We start from the raw sequence: 25,363 nt of genomic DNA, 5'->3' as shown, positions 1-25,363 counted from the left end.
GTATTTGGAAAAACCATTAAGCTAAGGGGGTTTTGATTGTTGTTTTTGAATAAGTCTATCGTTAAGAATATCGTGAAGAAGCAAAATCATACGTAGCATCTTGTGCAATTTCAAGTTTTGTAAGTTTTTAATAGTACCAGAGGTTTAAATTGCAAACATACAAGACCTACGAGTACTAGTTAGTAACTTTGGTATTTAATAACAACAAAAGGAAGCCAAGATTAATTGCACCTAGCGGTGCAACACGGGAGGCCCATTTCCACGCCTCAAGGGGCATCATGGTAAATCTCACAAAAGCTCGCCGTGGCAGCTATCCAGCTACGAGCTAGAAAAAGGCTAGATCTCTCAGGTGGTCCCGGCACGTACTCTGTCCTCCTCCACCCCCTGCATATAAACCCGCTCCCCGACCGCACTCTCTCTCCCTCCGTCCCCCGGACATCTCTCTTCACATTTCCCTCTCGATTTCCGATAACTTAGCAGCGTCCTGCTCCGCCGTCGCCGGAACCCTAAACGAACGATTCCATCGCCGGACATGGTCGACGTCGACCGGAGGATGGCGGGCCTCACCCCTGCCCATGCCGCCGGCCTTCGCCGCCTCTCCACCCGCGCCGCCACCGCCCCCGCCATATCCGCCGCCCGCAATGGCATCTTCTCCTTCTCCCCGCTCGCCGAGGCCGTTATCTCCCACCTCAAGGCCTCCTCCGTCCCCGTCCACGCGGGCCTCTCCGACGCCGAGTTCGCCCGCCTCGAGGCCCAGTTCGGCTTCGCCTTCCCCCCTGACCTTCGCGCTGTCCTCTCCCTCGGCCTCCCCGCCGCCCCCGGATTCCCCGACTGGCGCTCCCTTCCCCGGCTCCGCACCTCCCTTGACCTCCCCCTCGCCGCCGTCTCCCTCCAGATCGCCCGCGCCGCCCTCTGGCCCCGCTCCTGGGGTCCCCGCCCCGCCGACCCCGACCGCGCCCTCCGACTCGCCCGCGCCTCCCTCCGCCGCGCCCCCCTCCTCCTTCCTCTCTTCGACCGCTGCTACATCCCCTGTCGCCCCTGCCTCGCCGGCAACCCCGTCTTCTTCGTCGACGAGTCCCGCCTCCTCTGCTGCGGCTTCGACCTCTCCGACTTCTTCCGCCGCGAGTCCGCCTTCCGCTCCCCCTCTCCTTCCCTCCGCCTCCATCCATCCGCCTCCGACGAGTCCTCGCCGTCCACCCGCCGGAGCCTCGACTCCCTGGCCGGCAAGACCCCCCGTTGGGTCGAGTTCTGGAGCGACGCGGCCGCCTACGACCGCCGCCGCCGCAACTCCTCCTCCACAACCTCCACCTCCTCCTACGAGACGGCATCCTCCTCCTCCTCCTCCTCGCCGCTGCCGCCGCCGGATCCGGAGCGGTTCGTCGAGATCCGGCCGCCGCCAAGGCTGCCGGACTGGGTCGAGACCTACCTGGACCGGATCGGCTCGGTGCTACGGGAGGGCGGGTGGGACGAATCGGACGTCCGCGACATGGTCGACGTGTCCGCCTCCTCCGACTTCTTCGACGACGACGGCGAGGCCGTGGCGGTCGACACCGAGGCGGTGCTCGACGCTCTGCTCCTCAAGGCCGACCGCTGCTCCGACTCCCTCCGCCGGTCCGGCTGGAGCTCCGACGACGTCTCCGACGCGCTCAGCTTCGATTTCCGCCGCCATAGAGAGCCGCGTCGGCCGCCGGTTAAATTACCGCCAGAGATCGCTCTCAAGATCGAGAAGCTCGCCGAGGCGGTCGCTCGATCCTGACCATCCGTTTCCGGATTCAAAACCGAATCCTTTCCCTTCTTTTTTTTCCAAAAAAAAAAAAAAATCGTGAAGCAAACCCTTTTGTAACGTTACGAAGAATGGTACAATAGGGGGAAAAAGTATAGCCAAAAATAATAACCTGTACAAGTACTATATATATTTTTAATATATGAGGAGGTTATAAAGTGATCAATAAATAAATAAAAGAGGGGCAATAATGGTAAGGGGAATAACATGAATGATTTGGTCCAGCGAAGAGCCTGGGTTTAATTTTGGTGGTTTGTTTTGGGGTTGGATTTGTTTGTTTTTAGGCTACTGTGATACGGGATCGGTGGGTGTGCCGCCTGTCCCTATTTCTTTGGTTTTCGCGTTAATATCTCCTCTGACACGGCGCCCACACGCTCGCGGGGCTTGCCTGATATCGAAGGGAGAGGCGTCCAGAGCTGCCCCACTTTTTGTGAAAGCGTGAAAGCTCCTGCTGTCATTTTCCTTTATTTTGTTCCCTTGCGTGATAGCTTTTGGAGCACCCCCGATTTTGCATCGAGAAATTCTAGTTGTTGTTTATTGGAAAATACGTGCCACTGCCACGCCTTTGCTCGCCTTCGATGGGGCTTGTATTCGAGTATCACCTTGTTCTGAGAAATGGTCTATTTTCATGTGATGCACATCCCGGCGTTGTTTAGCTGCAGCTGCAGGACGGAATAAAGTGTTTTGGCTTTAATTTGAATAGGTTACTAAAAAATTATCACAAAAGAGAGTGGAGACGGGCAGGGAGGTCTTGGTTCTTGCCGTGCCAGTTGCCACGAATGGATGATGGGCACGTGGAGGGCCCAAGATGGGGTACGAGATGAGGGTGGATCGGGTCGAATTTTGAAATTTGAGGCTGACGGCAGTGAGCCGTTGGGTTTGGATCTACGATGACCGACAGCATGTGGCCCAATCAGTTACGCATGTGGATCAGGTCCTATTTCATGTTACTAGGAGCAGGATATGGCGCTGCTGCTGCTGGCTCGAGCCTCCCATGCAACATTGGATGTATCGATTCTCTATCTAGAGGAACCCAATTAGATTAAGCTTGCTAGAAGGAAGATAAAATGTTTTTCCAATTTCTCATGAAAATAGCTAGAGGGATTCTAATCTTTGAAATTGTGACACTTGAACATATCCTAATCATTCATTATAGCCGGTAGTGCCTATAAAAAGAGAGAGACATTATTAAAAACCATCCAAGGAGGGAGTTGTATGAGTTCTCTAGTAGAAAACTACTCTATCCCCCAAAGCTCTCTCTTTCTCTCCTGTATGCTTCTCTTCTCCCTCTCTTGGGAGTTTTAGCTCGAGAGGATAGGATAATAGGCTGACTTAGAGGTAGTTGCGATTAAGAAAAGCTTCTAAATAATGTTGTATAGGTACTCGAAGAATTTTCAAGCCAGTGACATTGATTAAACCGAATATGACCTCTTTGATCCAAGACCAGATCGGCTGAATTATGGCCTATTTGAAGGCTGATGTGTGACTCCGACCCAACCAGATCGTGCTTATTTTATGCCAAGTTGAGATGATTCCTATAAACCCAACCTGATCTTAGATTATGTTTAGCATACCAAGTGGATCGTCAAGTAGTACCACCAAAGTGAAGGCATGCCTTTTTTGTTTGAATTTAGAGCACTGTCTAGGTCATCTAATAATGTCCAAAATTCATACGCTCATGGACTGATGTTTAACGTGCCAGCTGACAAGTATTGATGTGCCAGCTGGTGCACCTAGAGTGCTTGGCAATGGGTTGGGTTCAGACTATGGCAGCTTCTCTCATACATAGTTAATGGCTCGAGCCAAATTAGAATTGAACTAGGTTGTCAGGTAGTTGGAATTACCGGACCCAAACTTGATAGTTGGTCTTGTGGAGCTTGCTTGATCATTTATTGTACTATCATAAATATTTTTAAATCAATGACCGAAAAAAATGAAAAATCTGATGTTCAAAATATGTAGATCTCTTAAATTAAAATGTATTTTCAAAACCCTAAACCTAATTCGGCACTAGCCTCCAATTGTCATCAGGTTGTGAAGCAGGGAGAAGATATATATATATATATCTCTCTCTCTCTCTCTCAACAACTGCAACAATAATCATCTTCTTGTGAATATGATTTATGTTGAATTAAAGCAATTATACTGACGGTTTAGATCCGAATGGTTATGAAAAAGATTGGGATCACAAATATGTTTAAAAGGATTCTTCCATTTTTTGCACTTAAACTATAGTTATTCTTGGTCATGTTGGTTGTTTCCGTTATCCTAACAAGTGATCAACCTTAGATTGGCCAAGGTGAACCTTAATGCTGGCAAATGTTCTCTTGTTTATCATGGTTGTTTGTGATACTGCAGACTTTGGCTTGCCCTTATGGAGGACCTTGGTTATGGTTTCAACGTGGGTGGGGTGTGGCCATGTTTTGCGAAAGTTAAATTCATCAGAAAAGATAAGGACACATGATTTTTTTTTTGGGTTTTTTTGCATAGATATCATCCTAAATATTGAAATTTGCATGAATATCCTCCTAAAATTGATAGTTGCATATATACCCTTATAAAATACTTGTTTTGTGTATACTGTTTATTTATTTATTTATTTATTTTGCATATGTGCCCATACCATCTAATGCCATCAAAAAATTAGAAGTTTAAAATTAAAAATAACTAAAATATCTTTAATAAGTAGATATGCAAAAGAAAATATTTATAAGGATATATATATATATATATATATATATATATATATATATATATATATATATATATATATATATATATATAATACTTTGCGAGGGTATTCATGCAATTTCATATATTGAGGAGGGTTTACATGCAAAAAATCACTTTTTTTTTCCTCTCTCTAAATAACGATACTTGTTTGGGTTTCTGTTGCTTAGAAGACCAGAGCACAAACCAGCTTAATTGTGTTGACCCACAATTAACCTCTTCTGTAGCATTTAGGCTTGTTCTTGTAACCCCGTCCTTCTATTTGCCGGTGGGACGAAGGTAGTGATCGGTTGATGGTGGCTAGTTGTTCTAGGCCCAAGCAAACATCTTTTAGTTACTCCTTTTTTCTTAAATAATGGCTAGTTCTTCTAGGTCCAAGCAAACATCTTTCAGTTACTCTTCTTTCCTTAAAAAATAGCAGCCAAGGTTTCAATAACAGCATTATTCTATTACAATAGATCCCTATGAAAGGTATTATTTCTATATTTTAATATTAATCACTGTTGTAGCAGTTCTTATAATGATATTATAATGGAAAATAACAGGCAATTACAGAATCTATATATATAATGATTATTTTTCCAATCACTATTTGCTTGAAGAAAATTATTTGCTTTAGGGGACCATACAACAGTTTTCAGAGGGAAAAATTGATAGAAAATAAATATTTTGAAAAAAAAAATTATATTTCATTAGTGAGACTATAGAATTTATATCATAAACAGATCATTGCAAAACAAACATTGTGTCATAACAGCCATTATCTTTCGCCAGATTATGGGATGCAAAACTTAATAAAAAGATATCAATTTTGTCTTGACCTAGGCATTCATATAACTTTCAAGTAACGACCTAAGACATTTCTATAACTTTCAAGTAACGACCTCAGACATTTGACATTTCTATAACTTTCAACTAACAACCTAATAAAAAGAAGCTCAAATAGAAGTATCAGGCTGTCTATTTCCTACTTGGTTATTGCAAAATTTGAGAATAAATAGGCCCGCCCCTCTCTTTAAGATCCATACAATTTAACCTTGGCAGGCAGAAGTATGGGAAGGGTGGGGTCTCCTTTTGTCTTGAAATTTTGGTAATCTATCACTCAGTAGTCTATATCAAAACCTTAAGTATCATGTTCCATATCCACCATTTACAAGAAGATACAAAAATGACAATAAAAATCACCGCAAGGGAAAGTCCTTTGGCCATCCTTTTGCGAGTGTTTTTTCACATAGAAGTTTGTCATTGGTAAGGGGGATAGAAAGGTGTGGACTCTGCCCAAGGAGACATCCATTTGACTGGCCCCAATGTGCTCGTCTAAATGCAGCACCCAGTTTGCTCAGGATGGTGATTGGTGACCACACAACCAAAATAACAACTAGAAAACCGGACAACCTATGTGGCATGACTCTATCAGCATGCATCATCATTTTTTATTTTATATAGGTCAGATAAATCATATATATTTATTCAGTATGAATACATCATTTAAAATCTGAAAACAAAGATGGTTTAGGAGAGGAGGAATGATTTGTATCCCATAGAAAGCCATCAAAACATTGAGCAACAAAGGATGCAATCCAGTTAGTTGTCCTATTTGTCTCCCTGTAGACATGCGCTGCTCGAAATACTATGTAGTTCTTTGTCAGCTTGAAGATGTCCTATACCAATGGATGCTCACAATTCACCCGGAAGTGACTCTAGATCCACCTGATCACTGTATCATGTACCATTTGCTGCACCATTTTTCCTTATAACATTCTCATCCTTTTGGTCTCTTTAACAACAGCATCAGGCTCCTCAAGTAGTCCATTGGGTTAGTGATCCCAAAGCATCTAAGCAGCTTTGGCAAGGTGCTTTTTAAGCTTTCCAACTCAACAGGACAAAGTGAATGCCATAATGTTTCCATCTTTGACAACTTGGGCATGTAGAATAGAAGAGAGAATTGGATATAATAGGACGTGTTCTTGTCTGTTTGGGGGAGATCAGACATTTGACTGGGACTACCTGCCTAGTGAGAAGGGCATCATTTCTATCCGAGATGGCTCCATGCATGTTCCCTGTAAGCAGGTTAGAGAAGGGACTTTGGAAGGACGTGTGAAAAATTATGATGGAGACTACTTGTCCTACTGGTTCGAGGGCCATAACAAAGCTCCATTGGTTCTTAGGTTTCAGTCAAGAGATGCAAATATAGCGGGCAACAGATGCCGGAGCTTAACAGCTATATTTTATGTACGAGATCCATTTTTTGAAATATTAATAAATTTTCAGATTGAGCTCTGGCGAATCATGAAAGCTACTTTGCAGCTCGTTTTTTCCTTCTCCACTTGTAAAAATTTTGTATTATGATTCAGATATAGTGTATCCGTCCTACCCAAAAAATATTAATAAAATCCTTTATTTTATTTAGACTTATCTTTAAGTAAATTATGATGGATACTGGTTTGTAGAAAGTGCTAATAATTGCATAAAATAAGATTTATAAATAATTTCAAAATTCAATAACAACACAAATTGCAAAAATAAATTTAAAACCAAGCCTGTGTAAAAATACTACCCTAAAAACGAGTTTTTATTCTCTTGTACATGTTGATAGCGAGAAGTACAACAAAATCAACTTAGCCTGAAAGCTCCTATCACACGATCGCATGGAGATCTAACATAACAGACTCCTTCAATTTTCCGGGAAGGAGAGGCAAAAAAGATCAGAAAAAATTGAAAAGGAGAAAAAAGATTGAGTAAAAAAAATTGAACAAGAAAAAGAAGGCCAGCAAAGGCTATCACTTGTTGTTTGGAACCTTTACAGACTCAAACCAAGTAGCCTGAAGAGACCCATATAGACTTCAATAGCTTTCTCAATAAAGAACTTAAACAGCCCACTAGCACTTGCACCTTATGATAACCTGACAGCGCGTGCGTATTAAAATAATCCACAACGTATATGTTCTATTGCGAAGATCAGCCTTCTACAAATTTCAAATTCAAATTCAAATTAAATCAAGTTAACATCAGCGGTTCCTTAAGGACTGCATCTTTATCTTCAGAATGTCTTTCTTCTTGTTAAACTTTTCTTGTAAATACTAAATAAATGGAAAGGAAACTAAAACAAAGATCAGCGACATTCATGAAACTACTGAACCATGAATAGACTAAATGTTTATGCACCGCCCATATAAAATTCTCAAGTAGGAAAAGAAGACTGAAACTTTGAACCTTCTATAGGCTATTAGTTCATACTAGGAATAAAAGGCTGCTCTGCCAATAATGGATGCCCAACTTCTTTTTCATATTGCGACACGTTAATTGCATCATCAATTTAACAGGTTCAGTGTGAGTATGGACAAAGTGAAGAGGAAACAGGTAACTATATGCATAAGTACTCTGAAAAAAGAAGCAACCTTCAAATTATCTGAACCCGGTGCTCGATCCTTTGTTGCTGAAATGGAAAGAAGACGAGATTAGCCAAAAGAATTGTTCCAGACAAAGGAAATAACTCATATTGTAACCCAACCTCTTCTGTTCATAAAAAAGTTTTAATTCAATTAGGAACATATCATATACAACAAAGAAATGGGTAATCCCAATATACTCTGGTTCCAGTTTCTTCTGGAAAAGATCATGAGGAAGCAACCAAAAAGGATGCATTTGGAGGCAGAAAATAAAGATGATGAATCAATTAAGTTTTAGTGCTCTGACCGGAGAGATGCCTAATAAAATAGGTGATGACATGCCATATCCTTGCTGTAGTCAACAGCTAAACTATAATATATTGCTGTGTGGCTGCATGCTGCATAATTCTTGTGTGTAACGGTCTTCATCGGCACTCAAGCTGCCTGCAAGATTTGTCGCCCCTCACCCGTCAAGTTTTCTGGAAGTGTCTTTAGAACCTTCACACGAAATATAGCCTGCATGTTGTTCAATGATTTAAACACCAGAAATTACTTAATTAAAGTTTAACAAGGAGAAGTTATTAGTAGCAGGCTAATGCAATTTCCACCAACCCTCCTTCCTCTGCCTCATTATGTTTGCCAACTTCGTCGTTCCTTTTGCATTTTAGAAAGGAAAATCGTGCAGCAAATTAAAAAGCCACTGTTGAATTTTTAAAGTTTGTGTTTTATACAGAACTAGCAAGATTTTTTGATGCTTGTAATAACTCCATCCACAACATTGTCTACTACTACAACATAAAGAAGAGATGAGCATTATTAGTATGATATAGCAAAGCAAGCCATCTATGTTGCTTTTTGTAGAATTTTCAAGTATTTTGTATTTTTTCAGGATGCTTTTTCTTGCCCAGAAGATTTTCTCTCTAGCTAAGCATAAATTAAATAAATCTGCATAATTCAAGCATGTTTGAAACCATTTAGATTTGAATGAGCAGAACTGCAACAAGAGCATTGATCAAAAGTTACGTTCTGATCAACATTTATCACGGACTGTTCAATTTAACTGATTATAACATATGCCCTAAACTAGTATGTCCATTATCATGCAACATAACTACCTGTTCCTCCTAGGTGGTTGGTCTTCCAAATAACTACTCTTTGTAGTTAATTGTAGAAATAACTCCTTCTGAAGCCATTTCCTACAGAAACTACTTGTTTGTAAGGGTCACAGTAACACGTCATCCTTTTACTCGTATGGGGGTTAACATATATGAGCCCTCTTTCCCTATTTAAATTAGAAACTAATTCAGATCAGTCCTCTTCCCAGTTCAGGACAGCCAGCAAGTAATTTCAATCAAGCCCTATTAGACCCTTGTACTTTTCTACGACTTGCCCTTTTTCTTAGAGTCTTGCTTCATCATGTACCACTACCCCTGCATGGTGTCTCTTCATCATAAGTGTTGCCCATTCTAAGAAAATTTGGCTTGAACACACACACAAAACAAAAAAAAGGTAACACAGGCAGTCCACTACCTGTAGGCATATTTAATTTGTAACCAATTTTTTAAAGGACTGACGTGGTTTTTATAAATTCCCTTCACACCACTTAATAAACAAATTATAAACAAATACTAGAAATATAGATCTACTGCCACGAAATTCATTGGTTTCAGATTGGTTTATGCTGAGGTTTGGGTTTTTGAGTTTCAGCGGAATCTTCAGACCATGAATGTAAATATGTAATATAACACTGAGAATGATAACAAGCATATTGGGCTTCTACAGCAGATGCATTTTATGATGTGTCAAAGATGTCATGTAAATACCAACCCCATGCTGTCATTTTACCTTCTGTATGTCTAATGACTCCTTTCATGAGCAACACGATGAAATTAACTTTCCTACTGACATCTGTTGTAGTAGGAGAGGATACAGTATAATCCCAAGAAGAAAAAAGAAAGTACAACCAAAAAGACAAAATGTGAACAGAAGAGAAAAAACGGGAAGAAAGAGGAGGAGAGGCTATGCAGGGAACTTGTGCATGAATAACATCATACCTTTATAATTGGGCAAATAACATTTTCCCGCCAATCGGACATGTTCATAACTATGTGCATATTTGGCTTTATGCATATGGCAATATCACATTAATCTGGATCACTAACCCCATATTCGGACACATGTAAAGGTTTTTATGTTGCTTATCAAAAAGATAGCGCAGCATAGTGCTCATGTGGTTATTGATTTTCTCACTATTCATTGCCTTCTTATTTATTCTTGATTCTATATATAGTACACCTATCCTAAGAATTATACGTGCAACCATAGGATTTATAACATAATGTGTTGATGTACATTGACCTAACCTGCCCGACAAATTCAAAGCATGTTGATAGGCAAAACATAGCTTGTAAGGATATATAGAGATGCAATAATATTCAATGAATGTTGTTAAAAAAAAGGGGATGGTACACCACCTTCTTATCAGAGCCAAATTCAATCACATTTGATGGGTGGAAACGAACAGAAAAGTTGGGAGGCACTAGATACCGCCTCCCTTCATTGCTGCATGGGAAAATAAACATAGAAAAGATGAAACTAATAATATATAAGAAAAATCATTTTGTTTGAAGAACAAGATTGAACAAAATGCTCGTCTAATTTTGGAAAACTTACTCAATGATCCAGGTACCATATTGGCTCTGCATATTAGTCAAGAAAAAGGCGTTTTCCTTGCAACTTATACAAGCATGAATATCTGCTACCTGAGAGGGTGAGGGGGAGAAATTGCATCAAACAACCAAAAACAATGAAAAATATCATCGTCTGAATGAGTTAATTTAAAATAGCTTATCTATCTAATACAAGTAATAACATTAGCAACAAAAAAGTTTGGCTTTGAATTAAAACCAAGGTCCACCAAATTGTACCAGCAGTCATACCAGCTGGCGACTAGTTCCAAGGCGTATCGGAATTAGGAGGGAGAGGAAGGAGAGGGAGGGAGGGAGAGGGAGGTACGTACCAAACCGTCTGGTTCGGGACAATTCAGCGGTCCTTGATTGAGACTCTATATACTTTTCATGTCATAATTGGTACTTCAATGAAATTGGCATGTCAAAGGAACTACTGATATTGCATGGACGAGGACAATGCAAACAAAAGTGATTTACTTAACATTAGAAGTATTGTTCATAAATATCTTAGGTAAAACTTCCAAAAGTTTCTTAAGCAGTTTCAATTAAACAAAGCATAGGAACGAAAATAAAGTATCATTATTTATTACTTATTTTTAAGTAAAAGAGAAATCATAGGTTTATCATAATGTTGTCTACTCAATCAATTATCTCTAGTTGAAGCGGTAGGGCCAGAACTTTTATGTAGGGAGACGTGTCATTGTTACTAAATTTAACATTATGAAACCTTAATCAAAATTACATTTTCTCATAAATAATATACAACATGAAAATTTAAATGGAAAAAGTACATCAATCACCATGCTAATAAACTTATCACAAATATTCCCATCTTTTCAAGGTAAATGGCACATTGGCACCAATCATTTCATTAAAACAATGAGAGAATATGGAGCCTAGACCAATTACCCAATTAGTTCTTGATCAGACATGGCAATGCACAAGTGATCCAAACCCTTGTAAATCTTATGAACTCTTGCAATTCACATCAATCCCCTTGTGCTATACTAGATTGGAAATTAGTTTGCCATCCATGTTAACCTATGCAGCAATGTTTCAAAACAAAACACCTAGTAGGAGAAAGCAGGAAAGTGGAGAGCACTTCACACCCTCTATACTACACCCAAATCCAAAGGTAGCAAAATAATGATAAGACATACCCAGTTCAGCTAGTTTTTCATTGGACTCGAGTTGGGCTCAGATTAGGTCTTCCAATGGGTCATGTTTCAAGATGAACCTGACCTGATCCAGTCACCAGATTTCACTCCAATCAGACTGTCCAATCTCATTATTGGGTGGAGCCTAGGTTTAGATTGAAACAGCCTGATTATGACTCAACCTAGTTATCCAAAAGACTAAATAATATTTACATAGTTATATCTATAATTTATTTACTATTTTAAATGGATATATATATCTAAAAATTAAGATCATGATTATGATCCAGCACATAACAAAATGTGAGGATTCACGTGAAGAAAAGAGAAAGGGACCCTATTCACCCGAGAAATGAGATTCCTTTACAGCAAACACTGCAGACATTAATCAGCACTACCATCAAAAACTGCCAAGGACGATAGCCAACCTCCAAAAACCTCCAATTATCATCCATCAATTTCTCTCTCTCTCACCCCCCCCCCCCCAACCTGGAACTCCTAACCCATACCTTCCCTATCTCTCGCTGCCACCATAAACACTTTGCACAATTCTAGGCCCCTTTCCGAGCCCAAGTCCTAACCATCCATCTCTCCTAGTTCCCAACCCCCATCCTAAACCTATCATCCTATCCCTGAGGCGTTACCCCTTTGGACCAAGAAATGGACTCTCCTTTCTTTTCCCCTCCTCACCAGCAGCCACCCTATTCTGCCCCATTCACGTTGGCCCATCACTTAGCCTCCTTGACTTCAAACCACCATCATTGCTAGCCTAAAGTCTAACCTCATTTTCTCAGAAAAATAATGTAAATGAAATACTCAAGTCTCGACCAGGTCAAGTTCAGGTCATATTGTTGCTAAGCATCAGCTTCTCTGATCAGATTATCAATGCTTTAAAATGTCGGGTTGGGTTCCGGTCAACCCCAACTTAGCTAAACCAAAATCCTTTATGGCCTGGCTAACACACTTTTATGCACTTATTGTCAAATATAATAAGCTTGAACTAACCTAGACTTGAATTATTCCAAAACTCAACCTAACTAAGAGCAGCCCACAACTCAATGCAAAAAATTAGTCAAGAAATGGACCAAGTAGCAGCTTTTTCCCAAGTCAGAATACTTTACAACAAAGTTAGGATAACTTACTCATGGGGCTTTGTATCTATATTGAAACCACAACCTAGCCCACATACAAACAAGCAATCTGAATATCCTCTCCATTTCCTTCTTTAACATGAATAAGGAGATGGGAGCAGTTAAAATGCAAATCCCAATGGGAAGCCACCCAAAAGCAAGCAATAATGGCCACCAATAGGCAAGTATGGCAAATTGTATGACCATTGGATGTTCAGTGGGCCATGCGTCTTGTTTCATGAAGCCAACAACTGATAGAGGTGGATTCTAAGTGAAGCCAAATACCCTTTAAACATTCCAATTTCTTCTCTCTGTTTTTGATAAGTAGCCTGGACCTATTCGAACATGATGTAGGACCACTCAGAGGGTGGCTTGCTATAGCCCACATCAAGGTTGGCTACACCGATACGAAGATTTGTACCATGCCCATAGCAGTTGCCTAGCGGTACAGTACCATGCCGCATCGTTCTGAGTCGTGCCAACAAAGGAAAAACTGGGGAGGGAGGGAGGGGGAGAGAGAGAGGCCGAGAGTGGAGAGAGAGAGGGCTCGAAAGCCCTCATCTCCTTCGCAGGCCGCAAGGGGTCACCCTTATTTTCTCTCTCCCCACCTCCCTCTCCCTCCCTCTCTCTCTTTCTTCCTCTCCCTCTCTTCCTCTCTCCCCCTCCCTCACCGGATTTTTCGAACCAAGGGGTGGAACTGTGTTGGTTCACCCTCGATACAATTCGGGACACCCCGACTAAGCAATTCGAGAAAATAGAGAAAGGCAAGTAGAAGAAGATACTAGAGAGGAGGGTAGAGTATGTGACAATGGAGAGGAGCGAGAGAATAGAGAGAGAAGAAACAGGGATGAGGAAAAAAAACAACTTTCTTAACAATAAACACACACAATATAGGATTCAAGTCTATCTTTTACCTTTCCTATATCCAATATCTATAGATTACCCTAATCTAAAAAGAGAGTAACCAAATATATATAAGAAAGTACGTAATATGGGGCCGTAAGTAAATAGTAGGTCAAGTAACTTGATTGCCAAGTAACTTATGGATCAAGTTACTTGAAGTCTAAGTAACTTAACGCTTAACAATCTAATAAAATACTGAACAAATATAGACTTCGCACATGATCAATTTTGAAAAATCAAACAATTTTGATGCCCCAGTTTGCTCCATTGATGCTCCTAGAGTTGGATGAGGGATTGAATAATCATAATATGAATTATGCCACATTATCCAAGCCCTTGACTTCACCAAAGTAACTATTGCTGCATTGTCAAAACCAATTATCAAACACTTTATCAATGGTCTCACTTGAAGGGAAGTGGGGGTCTGTGAGGCTAGATCCATTTATGATGCTGGGAAGCATAAAAAGAAAGGGGCAGCATCGTCTTATGTAGCCAAGGAGGGAAGCCTTATAAGCTTTACACCTATCCAGTTGATACTTACTATTACTTGAGTAGCTTGGAGGTAGTCATGTTTCACATTTGACATAACTCGACTAGCAACACTATTAGAAAATTAAATTTTTATATGTTGGCAACAAGGTCGGCGAAACTGTCCCGAACCGGCCGGTTCTAGCCGAATCAAACCGTACCGGCGGCTCACCGGTACGGTTCCGGCAACAGAAACGAGACCCATTGTCGGAGCCGGAGAAGGAGAAGGAAAAAGAGAGAGCAGAGGAGGGAGGGCTGCAAAAGAGTGGTGGATGCCGGTAGAGAGCCGGCGGAGGCCGCGGTCGGTTCCCCTGTTTCGAACGAAACAGAGATCCCTCCGTGACCTTATCTGCGCGGCCTCCGCCAGCATCCGTCGGCCCCCCGCAGCCTCCGTCGGCGTCCGCCACCCTCCTCCGGCCCTCCCACCCCACTCGCTCTCTTTCTCTTTTTCTCTCTCCCAGGTGTTGTGCTCTCTATCGGTACAGGCCCAGCACAGCCCGTACCGAGTAGTCCCATAGGAGAACCAGTACGGTGCCCGGTACCTATTCCTCCGACCTTGGTTGGCAATCATACAGATGTATATAATGCACATACTACCTTGATGATGGGTGTTAAAAATAATTTGAGTTGTAAATAAATGCTGAGTCTATTGCTTATCATTTTGGAATGTAATATCCTCTAAAATACAATAATGATGGATTAACATTGCGCCCACTAACCTCTGGTGAAGGCAAGACTACTGACACACCTGGCATATCGGCATGAGACTGATTTCTGCAATACAAACTCATGCACCATTTAAAGAGTCCATTCTTAGGAATTTATAAGAAAGAGACATGGGGTTTTTTTTGGAGGGAGGAGAGGCAGGTGGAGGGAGGTAGGGAGCGAGTGAGAAAGAGATAAATTACCCAATAATAATTGGCATTTTCTCATCTTTGATCAAATGAATGGGTTGCAAGGAACCGTTAGTTGGAAAGAGATACCACCTATAATTATAAACAAAAGACAATGCAGGTAATAAGAGGCTATGATTTTTATAACTGAAAGACAACATGAATAAGAAGTTCAAAACTCAGCGAAAATCATACTCTCCGCTAAGAGCTCGCTCCAGCGCATCATCATCCTTAAACCACCGTTGTAACTGGTCACTTGCCTTCAACAAGTGCCATATCGTTAGTTCACAGCCAAAAGATTTAATTTTCTACAAGTACTAAAATTTCAAGAAGCTTGATTTGCATACGGGTGGCAAATGAACAACATACCCTGTCAGAGAGTCGGCAGCTTAATGACCTCCCTTCAAGTTTTGAACTGCAAAGGCAAGCGATTATTGAGTCAACGTTCATAAGTATAAAAAACATGACAACCCAGCAATATATGCTGGTGAAGAGAGTCCAAATTCAAGCAAAAACAAACTCAAACCGAGAATAATGCAAATTCAAAGATTGAGAAGATGTAGAGTCATCTTTTTGTCAATAGTACTATTGAAGAATACATGTTTTCTACATGCATACACTATAGATTCATGCTCAATCAGGAACTGTTACTTATGTAGAGTTATACCAAGGAGCTGAACCGAGCCGTACCGGTTGGTTCAGCCCGAACCGAGCCGACCGATCTCTGACTAGGTCGGTTCTCCAATATAAAACGGTTTCGGCCCCTTAGGGGCCGAAACTTGATTGGATGTGGCCAAAACCGACCGGAACCAAATGGTTCTATCCAGTTCGATTCGGATTCGGTGTGAAGCGGTCTGTAGGGCTGTGGGGATGAGCATACAAGATTACAACGCCGTTTGGTTAGAGGAATGGGTTGATGTGCCTCCTGATTATGGTGATGATCCGGATATCTACAAGAGGCATCGCCACTGGACCCTATTTTAGATATCATTATATATGTTTGTTAAACTTTAAAAGTATGTAATTGATTGTATCTTGATTTAAGAATATTTTATGTTGTTTATTTTATGATTTATATCATTTTGAAGCAATAAGATGCATCATCTAGCTTATACTGGGATTATAGAAACATCAAAAAACATCAAAAAGACATATAAACAAACAACAAAAAAACATCAAATTAGGCTTAAATTTATAAAAAAAGTTTGAAAAGAGAGCTACAAAAAATATAAATTAGAGCGTGCCGGTCTGTGAACTAGCACTCCTGGTTCGGTACTGCTTCCGTTCAGTTCGAATCGGTACCGAACCGTACCGTCATCAATCGGTACGGATCTCGGTACCGATTCGACGAACCTTGAGTTATACCTATAGTAAGTCTTCATGCTAATCCTGTAATATATATCCAAATTTCGTTAAAATGCTAAATACATCCTTGGACATTTAAAGTTTTTGAGCAGATAAAACCCAATGAAGACCCTTGTGGAGGAGTACTAGGCACAACCAACTCCACGCAATTCACATGTGGAATTTGAGTAGAATTATTTTTCTTTTTGTAGATTTCATTGTTGAACTGTGAATTATATGCATTAGGTCTTGCATATCTTGTGGGACTGAGTCCTAGAGAATATGCAGCCATTCACACTTGGCTCATGCATTCAGGCTGTGGGCATGATAGTCGCACTATCTTTTCACGACAATTCTTCATCAACTTTCTCTCTAATAACTTCTTGTTTTGTTTATTCCCTTGCAACCACTTCCTTTTTTCATCTCCAAGGACAATAGAACTTAGCATCAGGCACCTCCTTTAGGTTCTCCGGAGACATGATTGTCTTTTGTTTTTCATTATTGCCAGCTATTTTTGTTGTGAAGGGTGACAACTTCAAGCAAAAACTACTTCTATAGATGAGTTTAAGAACCAAAAGAACAGCATAGTCTGCTAACATTATGCATATAAATTCATCCTCACATGTTCAAATGTTAGACCCAATAAACATAAAACAGAGGAATAGAGTACAAAACAATGCACCAACTCCGAACCAACTAAGCAAAATTAACTCCCACTAGGGCTGCAAGTGGATTGAATTAACCAGGCATGAATTGAAAGATATAATCTGCTTTGAATATGAATTAGACATGGATCACTAAGAAGCTTGATCTGAACCTGAACCAACCTGAAACTAATGCACTCCTTTTCACAACCCTACAACAATTTAATATATTGATAAGATTTTTAACAATTTTGTCTATGTAGTTAACCATTTGATGTTGTTGATTATAATTTATATGTAGTTGTCAATAAAATCTTGTGCAGAGTGGATTGTTGGTAATGTCTCCATGTTGTATAATGTTATTTTCTTGTATAATATGTTTGAATAACATTAACCAATTTATACACATTTTTAATGCCCTATATTTAAATTATTCTTGACCAGCTTTAAATGGACTAAAAGAAAAATCATAAACCTGTTCCAGCTTGATCCGAACAAAAAATACATCGGTATTGGATTCAAGTTTTTAACACAATATAAATATGAACTGAATTTTGGGTGTTTAGACCGTACCAAAATATCTAACTGATTGGAGCCTTAAACTCTCACTGAAATAGACTTTACCAAGAGATTCTCTCCATTTTTATATATTGCTAAAATAACTCCTTACTGGCGCATAATCTACTACTAATTTACATGACTCTACACCAAGGATTGTTGAACCGGTACCGGTAGGCATACCGGTCGGCCACCGGACCGGTTCGAACTAGTACCGAATTGGTACTACTAGTTTGATCTGGTTCACACATCCAAAAGCTCAAAAAAATTTGGCCTAGCCGGTACGGGCCGGTACCATTTTTTAACGCCAAACCGGACCGGTCAGAGATCAGACAGGTTCAGTACGGGCTGAACCACCCGGTACGGGCCGGTTCAGCATTTCTTGCTCTACACTGACATATTCACTCACATGCCACACAGTGCCTGGTGATATATGAACTCCCTTGCACATATCACTCCTCACTTAAATGGCCCTTGTCTGCAAAATATTGCAATAATAGAATGCACACTCCACTTATAGATTATTTTCATTCATTTGCTTACAATAGTTATTAAATTCACATTGAATTATTTCCAATTTATGTCAATATATACCATATACCAAGCATAACCATTCTCATGTGAATCCTGAAAGTACAGGAATGGAAATAGAAGAGCCATTTTTCCAAGCTATTGCTAGGAATATTTTGATTTTCTGAGAGACATGTATAACATTAGAAAAAGTGATGCTTATAGTTGAAGAGCAGGTCCAAAGTTGAAGTGGTAACTACAGAAAATAGAGATAACAAACATTCAATTAATTCCATATTTTCATAAAAGCCAAATAATACAATTTGAAAAGTACTACCTGTTACCACCAAGAACCCAGCTCAGCATTGCTGGCATAGCAAGCTTGATAAAAAATCTTCCACCAACTTTTCCGGGATGTGGTATTCGGAACTTGGTCAAAAACTACAACAGAAGTTATTTCTATTAACATAACCACATAGCATTAAGAACAGGATTTATAAATTTCATTAGAACAAACTCCATCAATATATGCACTACACAGTCTGGATTATTTAAAAGCAAGAAAAAATTCATTTGGTTAATACTGTGAGGTTCATCTCATACCGACAAGGGTCCCAGTCCTACACCCAGATATGGCCTGTAAGTGGAAGCCATTATTGCAGCCATTCTAGCCATTCCATATACAATAGCGACACGAAGTCTTCTTTCATTCTCATAACTGAAACATAACATACCACCACAAGTTGCTAAACATTAGCAGTTACAAATAGCAATATATAATGCAATCCTTTATTCAGCTCCTAAACAAACAATGCTCCTATGACACCATTTCACTTTCACTCTCAGTATATTGATTGTTTCACCCATGCACCTCTTAAATTGAATGGTCCCAAAATAGACTGAAAGAAGAAACTCACCGCTTTAGCGGAGATGTGATATCTATAGGAGCTCCAGTTCTAGCACTTTCAATCCATGCTTTCTCAAGTTCTAGAGCAAGTTGGTAACTATCCTGCAAGAATATTGAAAGAAAAAGTAAAATGGGAGCACAATTAAATTCAAATTAAAAATGCTTATGTCTAGATTCTCTGGAATAATGATGATTAGTCATTAAAGTAACTTGCGAACATATCATATGTTAGACCATAAAAATTCTCCTCAGAACAATTTTTCTAATAATCAAATATGAAAAATTTCCAATACCAAGACATGAATCCCTTCCAAGAAAAGTACAAGAGAATACAATACATAAGCATACCTCAATAGCCATGCAACCACCTTGTCCCATATTAGGCTGCATAGCATGGACAGAATCTCCAAGCAAAGTCACACGACCCCTTCCCCAGCTCATAATAGGTACACGATCATATATGTCACGGCGAAGAATCGCATCCTCATTAGTTGCAACTAACAAGTCTATGACATTATCACACCAACCACCAAATATTTTAAGCAACCTTTCCTTTCTACCTGCCAAAATATTCCATCAAGATATTAGAAGATCGGTCATAGTGAGTTCGTTCCTCTTTTCTCTTATGAAAAGATGCCGAGATAAATCATTCATTTTTCTAATATTAACAATTAGACCTATGTACCTGTGATGAAGAGATGAAAACTATGCATCAGTAAGTGAAAGAATCATACAGAAATATCAATTTTCCAGTTTGTCTCTTCTAAAATTGCACGTGGTTTTGAGAGCACCATGTGATATGCTTATGTAGATTTTCTTCCTCTTCGTTTTCCTTTTTTTGTATGTCATGTTGTAGATGAGCCAAATAAGTTCAAATATGTAGTCCATCCGTTTTTCTATTTCTTAAATTTGACAGCAAATTGCACATTGGATTGTGAACAAGACTCGTAAAAATTTTGAAGTTTCTTGATGTATTAACTTCTGATCTTCTGACCGAGTTAGTAAATTGTCGAGTCAAAATGGTTAGTGGAAGTTAACAATAACTGACAGGATATTTTGAATCAACACGGTCAATATTTGAATGTTAAGTCCACTAAACAGATGCAAATTATAAGTAAGATGATTACCATCTAGCTATCACACTGTAAATTATAGATGCTAAACATATACAAAGTATTTCCAGAAGCAAATGAAGCCCAATAAATCTGGACAAGATTAGTAACATGCCAATTGCTTCATGTTTAGGCAGGAGTAACTAGCTTCTTTCTTTACTGGAGACAAAAGAATCCACAATTATATTGAGAGCCAGCAAGCTTTTTCCTCATCTAGTTGGTATTGGTAGTTAAAGCTTCTTGGCCACCAAGTCCAACTAAAGTAAAACCCTCATCCTAGCATTGATACATCCTTTTGTACCTCTGCTGTCCATGCTTTCTAAGTTCCTCTTTCCAATGCTCACTTATCTCACAAGGACTAATGAAGGCTTCCTGTAATCTCAGTTGCAACTGATCCAAATATGTTTGACATTACTTCATCCTCTCCTAAGATCTTTCATCAGTGTGTTAAATTCAGATGATGCAAGTTTGATTGTTTATAATTTCATAACAATAAATAATAAAAAAAATTGGATGTGAAGAAATTTTCTTTTATTCTATGTGGCAGATTTTAAAAATGGTTATCGATCTGATTGTTAAGGAAGGATCATTATGTAAGGTATAAAATAAATTATTTGTTAAGAGTTAAAAGGCCACACCTTCAGAATAAGACACCAAATTAAGTGCTGCATGTATATTACCCATGCATAGATTCTATAGAATAAAATGTATTTCTAATACAAAGAATGTTTAATTTTTAATATACAGATGCAGCAGATTGAAAACGAACTATCATAAGACATATATGCAGCTAAAGTTGCTGTAACTTTCCTAACAATTTAACATGGAAACAAAAGGCACCGATATAGATACCAAAGATGCCCTTCTTGCTCTTCACAATGTTTATAATAAGTTATTTCAAGCATCATCAACATGGCAAAAATTGAACAGTCTCTGACACTGAAGAGGCTTAACATTTTCATGATGTGCACCATATCAATGGCTAGATCACCGACAATACCCACAGTAATGATCAAAAGCTTTAATGGCCAATTGCTTCCACCTTCTCCAAACACCCATCCCCAAAAGAGAAGGAAAAAAAAAGAGGGGCAAAAGATGCTCTGCCCATCACACAATACTACACATGGCTGACATTAAGTTAGATGGTAAATGTAAAGTCAAAAATTAAAATAAATAAGAAAGCATTAAAATAAGTAGTATAGATTTAACTAGAGATAACAAATCCTATAGAATGAAAACCTCAACACAAAATATCTACCATTTGGAGCATCAGTGCCACCAGGTGGTTCCTTGTGAAATGCATACCATTGCATTTTTCCAGCACCCACATCTGAAGATACAAAATATTGTTTGTGACCCAGAAATACTCGGTACCTTCAGAAAAGAATCATTCAGGTATCAGACCATAAACATCTTGTGTAATAATATAAATGTTATACAATGAGGAAACATGCTGGTAATAGTCATACCTATGTGTGTGTATACACAAAGTATAAAGTATCTTAGGATTCTAAATTAAACAATAAAAGAACAAGTACAGTTAACAAATTGAATGCATACCCAACAGTTTCAATATCTGGGGGCACAAAATCTGCAATACCAGTGTAGCAGGTGTAGCCTGAATAAGATGCTTCTGTGGCTCCAAATAGGATCTTGCGCACCTATTTAGCAGTGAGAGTTAATATATGACTTGGAGACACCAGCTAGTTTTGCCATAATTTTCTGATGCTGAGCAGAGGGGAAGTATCCTGTCATACCTTCGACCATATTCCATCAGCTCCAACTAAAAGATCACCTTCATACCGCTGTCCATTCTCAAGTATAACAGTAACCTGAGCTCATTAAAAGTGAAAATTAGTGGACACCAAAGATGCTATGCAGACAAAAGTTTATCCTGTGACAGATTTCATTGGAGATTACATGGATGAACCAAACAAAGGAAATGACCTCCCATTCCCATCTAATCTTCACCGACAATATACTAAGATAATCACTTCTGAAACAGAAAAAGGAAGGACATTTTACACACCCTATCTCCGTCTTCAGTAAAATCAACAACAGTACTGTCATTTACAATAACATCAGCACCAACTGCCCGGGCCAATATTTCTTGCAAGGTCATGCGGCTAATAACTCTTGTAACAGGAAGGCCACGTTCCACTGCAGGAGTAAATGTATCAAATTTGATGTACCTGAATTTCAATTGAAAATCACTTGCTTATGTGTCAATATAACCTTTCAAAAGCAAATTTCTATAGGATATAACTAGTTATTGGACTCATTACTGTATTTACATAAGCTAAGAGAATCAAGAAGATCTATCCTATCAGTAATCGAACAAAGTTATCGAGCAGCAACAAGACTAATTCCAATCTAAAACAACCCAAAAAAATGGAAAACAAAAAAGGCAAATTTAAAGCTTAGAAAGGGCCACTTACCAAGTTCCAGATATCCCATCCACAAGACCATTTATCCGGTCCCCCGTGATGCACCCCGCCTCCATCACCTCCTCCGCGACCTCCGGATCAATAGCTTCCAGCGCAGCCAACGCATTGCTCTGAATCTGAATTGGGCCCCTGTACTGCCCCTCCCCTCTAATGGCGCTCACGTCCTTCTCGAAGACCAGCACATCGAAACCCTTCCTCTTCGCCGCCAGCGCAAACACCAGCCCCCCGATCCCACCGCCGGCAATCAGGATGCGGAGCTTCGGAGGAGAAGCTGGCGTGTTCGGCCGTGCTGTCCCCGCACTCCCGGCAGCCGCATCGGAGGCCGAAGCCACCACCCTCCTACTACTCCTTCTCCTCTGCTTGATATTGTTATGGAGAGCAGAAGGTGACAAGACTAGCGAAAGGGAACCGGAGGTGAAAGCTGGGAGGTGAATCTTTGAGTGAGGACTTGAAGAAGGAAGGGGAGCAGTGTGCAAGAGCGCCATAGCCACTTGATATCGATGCCCAAGAAGAACAAAGGTACAATGGAGAAAACAAAGTACTGGTCTACTCTAGAATCAAGCTCTGAATCACTCTAATACGAGAGGCCGAGCAAAGATAGCAGTTTGACAAGTTTTTTTTTTCTTTTTTCCTTGGCGCAGCAGAGGTGCAGGTTTTTGTGTGGAGCTTGTTGGGAGATCGAGGGGGTGGTGGGGATGGTCGGGAAGTGGATTTTTGTCCTTTTTCCACTCTCAGAGATGTGGGCACGAAAACGTGGCAGGCTAGCGGACGACCAGGATGCTAGCGGAACGAGGTATACGGATCACTCTATATTGTAAGATGTGCTTGGACTCTGGGAAGACTGATGTCCCAGGGCAATATAGATTTGGAAGTGTTCCTCTGTTCCCCTTCCACAGGTAGGTATCGAGAAGAAGACCAGGAGGGCATACCAGATCTATCATATCTGGTTGGACGGAAATAAAAAGGGCCTTTGAGGATAGTAGATCGGCGCCGAGGATGGTGATGAGCGGAGCTTTTCGTCATGCAGTGGATCATCACGGTTACTGCATCGAGATCCTCTAGAATGGTTCGAAACATCTGGGATACCCGTTACCCGTTACACTGTCATAACATCCAAGTCTGTCCCCCTTTTTTTTTTTTTTTTTATTATTATTATTATTATTATTATTATTATTATTATTATTATTATTATTATTATTATTATTATTATTATTATTATTATTATTATTATTATTAATTTTTATTATATATATCCCCAACCCTTAGTCATCTCAAAATTTATTTTGATAGCAGCATGGCGGCGGACGAAGTATATGGAGGAGTAGGATTTGTGATTAGAGACCATCATGGTAAACTGGTTGCGACAGAAAGTCGGCGCATCTTCGGCATGATTGCTATAAAGGCGGAGCTTCGGACCGCTTGGAAGGGCATCTCCTATGCGAGGAGAGTTCTTGAAGCTGATAGGGTATACGTCGAGGGGAACTCTTCTACGGCGATTAGCTGGATACAGAAAGTGGACCGTTATAGGAATGGACACTCGTTGATTAGCGAAACTCGCAGACTAATTAGGGAGATAGAGTCATTTCAGGCAGTACATGTATTATGCGAGGCAAACAGAGCTGGAGATTGGGTTGCCTCCTTTGTTGCTCGGCACTTCGGAGAGTTTATTTGGACTAGGGCTGCTGATGTTCCTTTTTTCTTGCACCACTTTCTTTCTTTTGACTTAATTGGCTGTACCCATTTGAGAGCAATAAAAAATGCCAATTTTACCCAGAAATAAAAATAATAATAATAATAATAATAAAAACACAAAGAAAACAAAACGTGGCAGGCCGCGTTGCTTCAGCGACCAGGGAAAGCGGTTCCCTGCCACACGGCGGTGGCGCAGCTGGGCAGGATCAATTTCTTCCAAGTTTACCACCTTTGGTAGCTTTAATAGTTTAATCCATGAGGGCCGGTGCCGCCGCCGCCACCATGGAGATAGAGCTTGGCGAGGTTGCACCGACAGCCCCCACTCCCGCGCTTGAGATAATTAGATGCTTGACGCGTGTCCGGGTATGTCGGCCTGGTGGTGGTCGACATAGTAGGCCTGCTGTTAACGATGATGCGCTATCCATCTCCGCCTTTGACCTCCTAATCCGTCCAAAATACTATTAAGAATAATGCAGCTCGAAAAAAAAATCTTTAATTATCTATAGTTGAGAATTATAAGTAAGGTTGGTTGATTCTCAAAGTGATATGATAGCATTATAAATAATTTAGTAAGGTTATCCCTCAAACTATATTTTTATTTTTATATTATTTCCATAGTGTTAATATAAAGTAATATTATTTCTATAGAATCATATTTCTATCAAATAGTTTGATATTATAATAGTGTATTTGTAATATATATATAACTATAATAAATATTAATTATCGTATAAGTATAGTGATACGTTTATATTTTATAATATATTTATTAAATAATAAATATATATTTAATAAGTGAAAGTTATATAATATTAAATTTTGATAGTTGGAGAGTGGTGATAGGATTTCTTGGAAGTGTTTCCTTTGCAATAACTTCATAGTCAATTATGTAAATTAGTCACAGTTCCTACTCAATATATATACATATATATAGCTTGCCATTGCA

The 25,363-nt window shown here is 39.8% G+C and overlaps 2 protein-coding genes across 7 annotated transcripts; one reads left to right on the top strand and one right to left on the bottom strand.

Annotated features, from left to right (window-relative positions):
• The first annotated feature begins 397 nt into the window (after positions 1 to 397).
• On the top strand, positions 398 to 3,456 carry LOC103712511 (uncharacterized). The gene has a single exon (XM_039134175.3). It carries the CDS (start codon positions 533 to 535, stop codon positions 1,754 to 1,756), a length of 1,224 nt encoding a protein of 407 aa, XP_038990103.1. The 5' UTR covers positions 398 to 532; the 3' UTR covers positions 1,757 to 3,456.
• A 4,257-nt stretch (positions 3,457 to 7,713) lies between these two features.
• ABA1 (zeaxanthin epoxidase (ZEP) (ABA1)) lies at positions 7,714 to 23,844 on the bottom strand. 6 transcript variants are annotated; one of them, XR_604943.5, is made up of 17 exons: positions 22,717 to 23,844; positions 22,308 to 22,470; positions 22,036 to 22,110; positions 21,839 to 21,939; positions 21,537 to 21,652; positions 19,515 to 19,726; positions 19,177 to 19,268; positions 18,863 to 18,977; positions 18,597 to 18,700; positions 15,573 to 15,618; positions 15,399 to 15,463; positions 15,219 to 15,296; positions 15,030 to 15,084; positions 10,576 to 10,664; positions 10,377 to 10,464; positions 8,210 to 8,418; positions 7,714 to 7,949 (listed from the first exon to the last, which is right to left on the bottom strand). XR_604943.5 is itself a non-coding variant. In XM_008799049.5 (16 exons), the coding sequence occupies exons 1-16, from the start codon at positions 23,208 to 23,210 to the stop codon at positions 8,338 to 8,340; spliced, it is 1,974 nt and encodes a 657-aa protein (XP_008797271.4). In that variant the 5' UTR covers positions 23,211 to 23,844; the 3' UTR covers positions 7,770 to 8,337. The 6 variants fall into 6 exon arrangements, 2 of the variants coding, with proteins under 2 accessions (XP_008797271.4, XP_088568189.2); XR_604944.5 differs by having other exon boundaries at positions 22,308 to 22,438; positions 22,717 to 23,828; XR_015973825.2 differs by lacking the exon at positions 15,030 to 15,084.
• Between the last annotated feature and the right edge of the window lie 1,519 nt (positions 23,845 to 25,363).

Source organism: Phoenix dactylifera, chromosome 15 (genome assembly GCF_051530095.1).
Source record: "Phoenix dactylifera cultivar Ajwa chromosome 15, Ajwa_hap1_PhDact_Kaust_v1.1, whole genome shotgun sequence".
NCBI lineage: Eukaryota > Viridiplantae > Streptophyta > Magnoliopsida > Arecales > Arecaceae > Phoenix > Phoenix dactylifera.
Note: the sequence above shows the minus strand (reverse complement) of the source record. Positions and strands in the feature narration are given on the sequence as shown.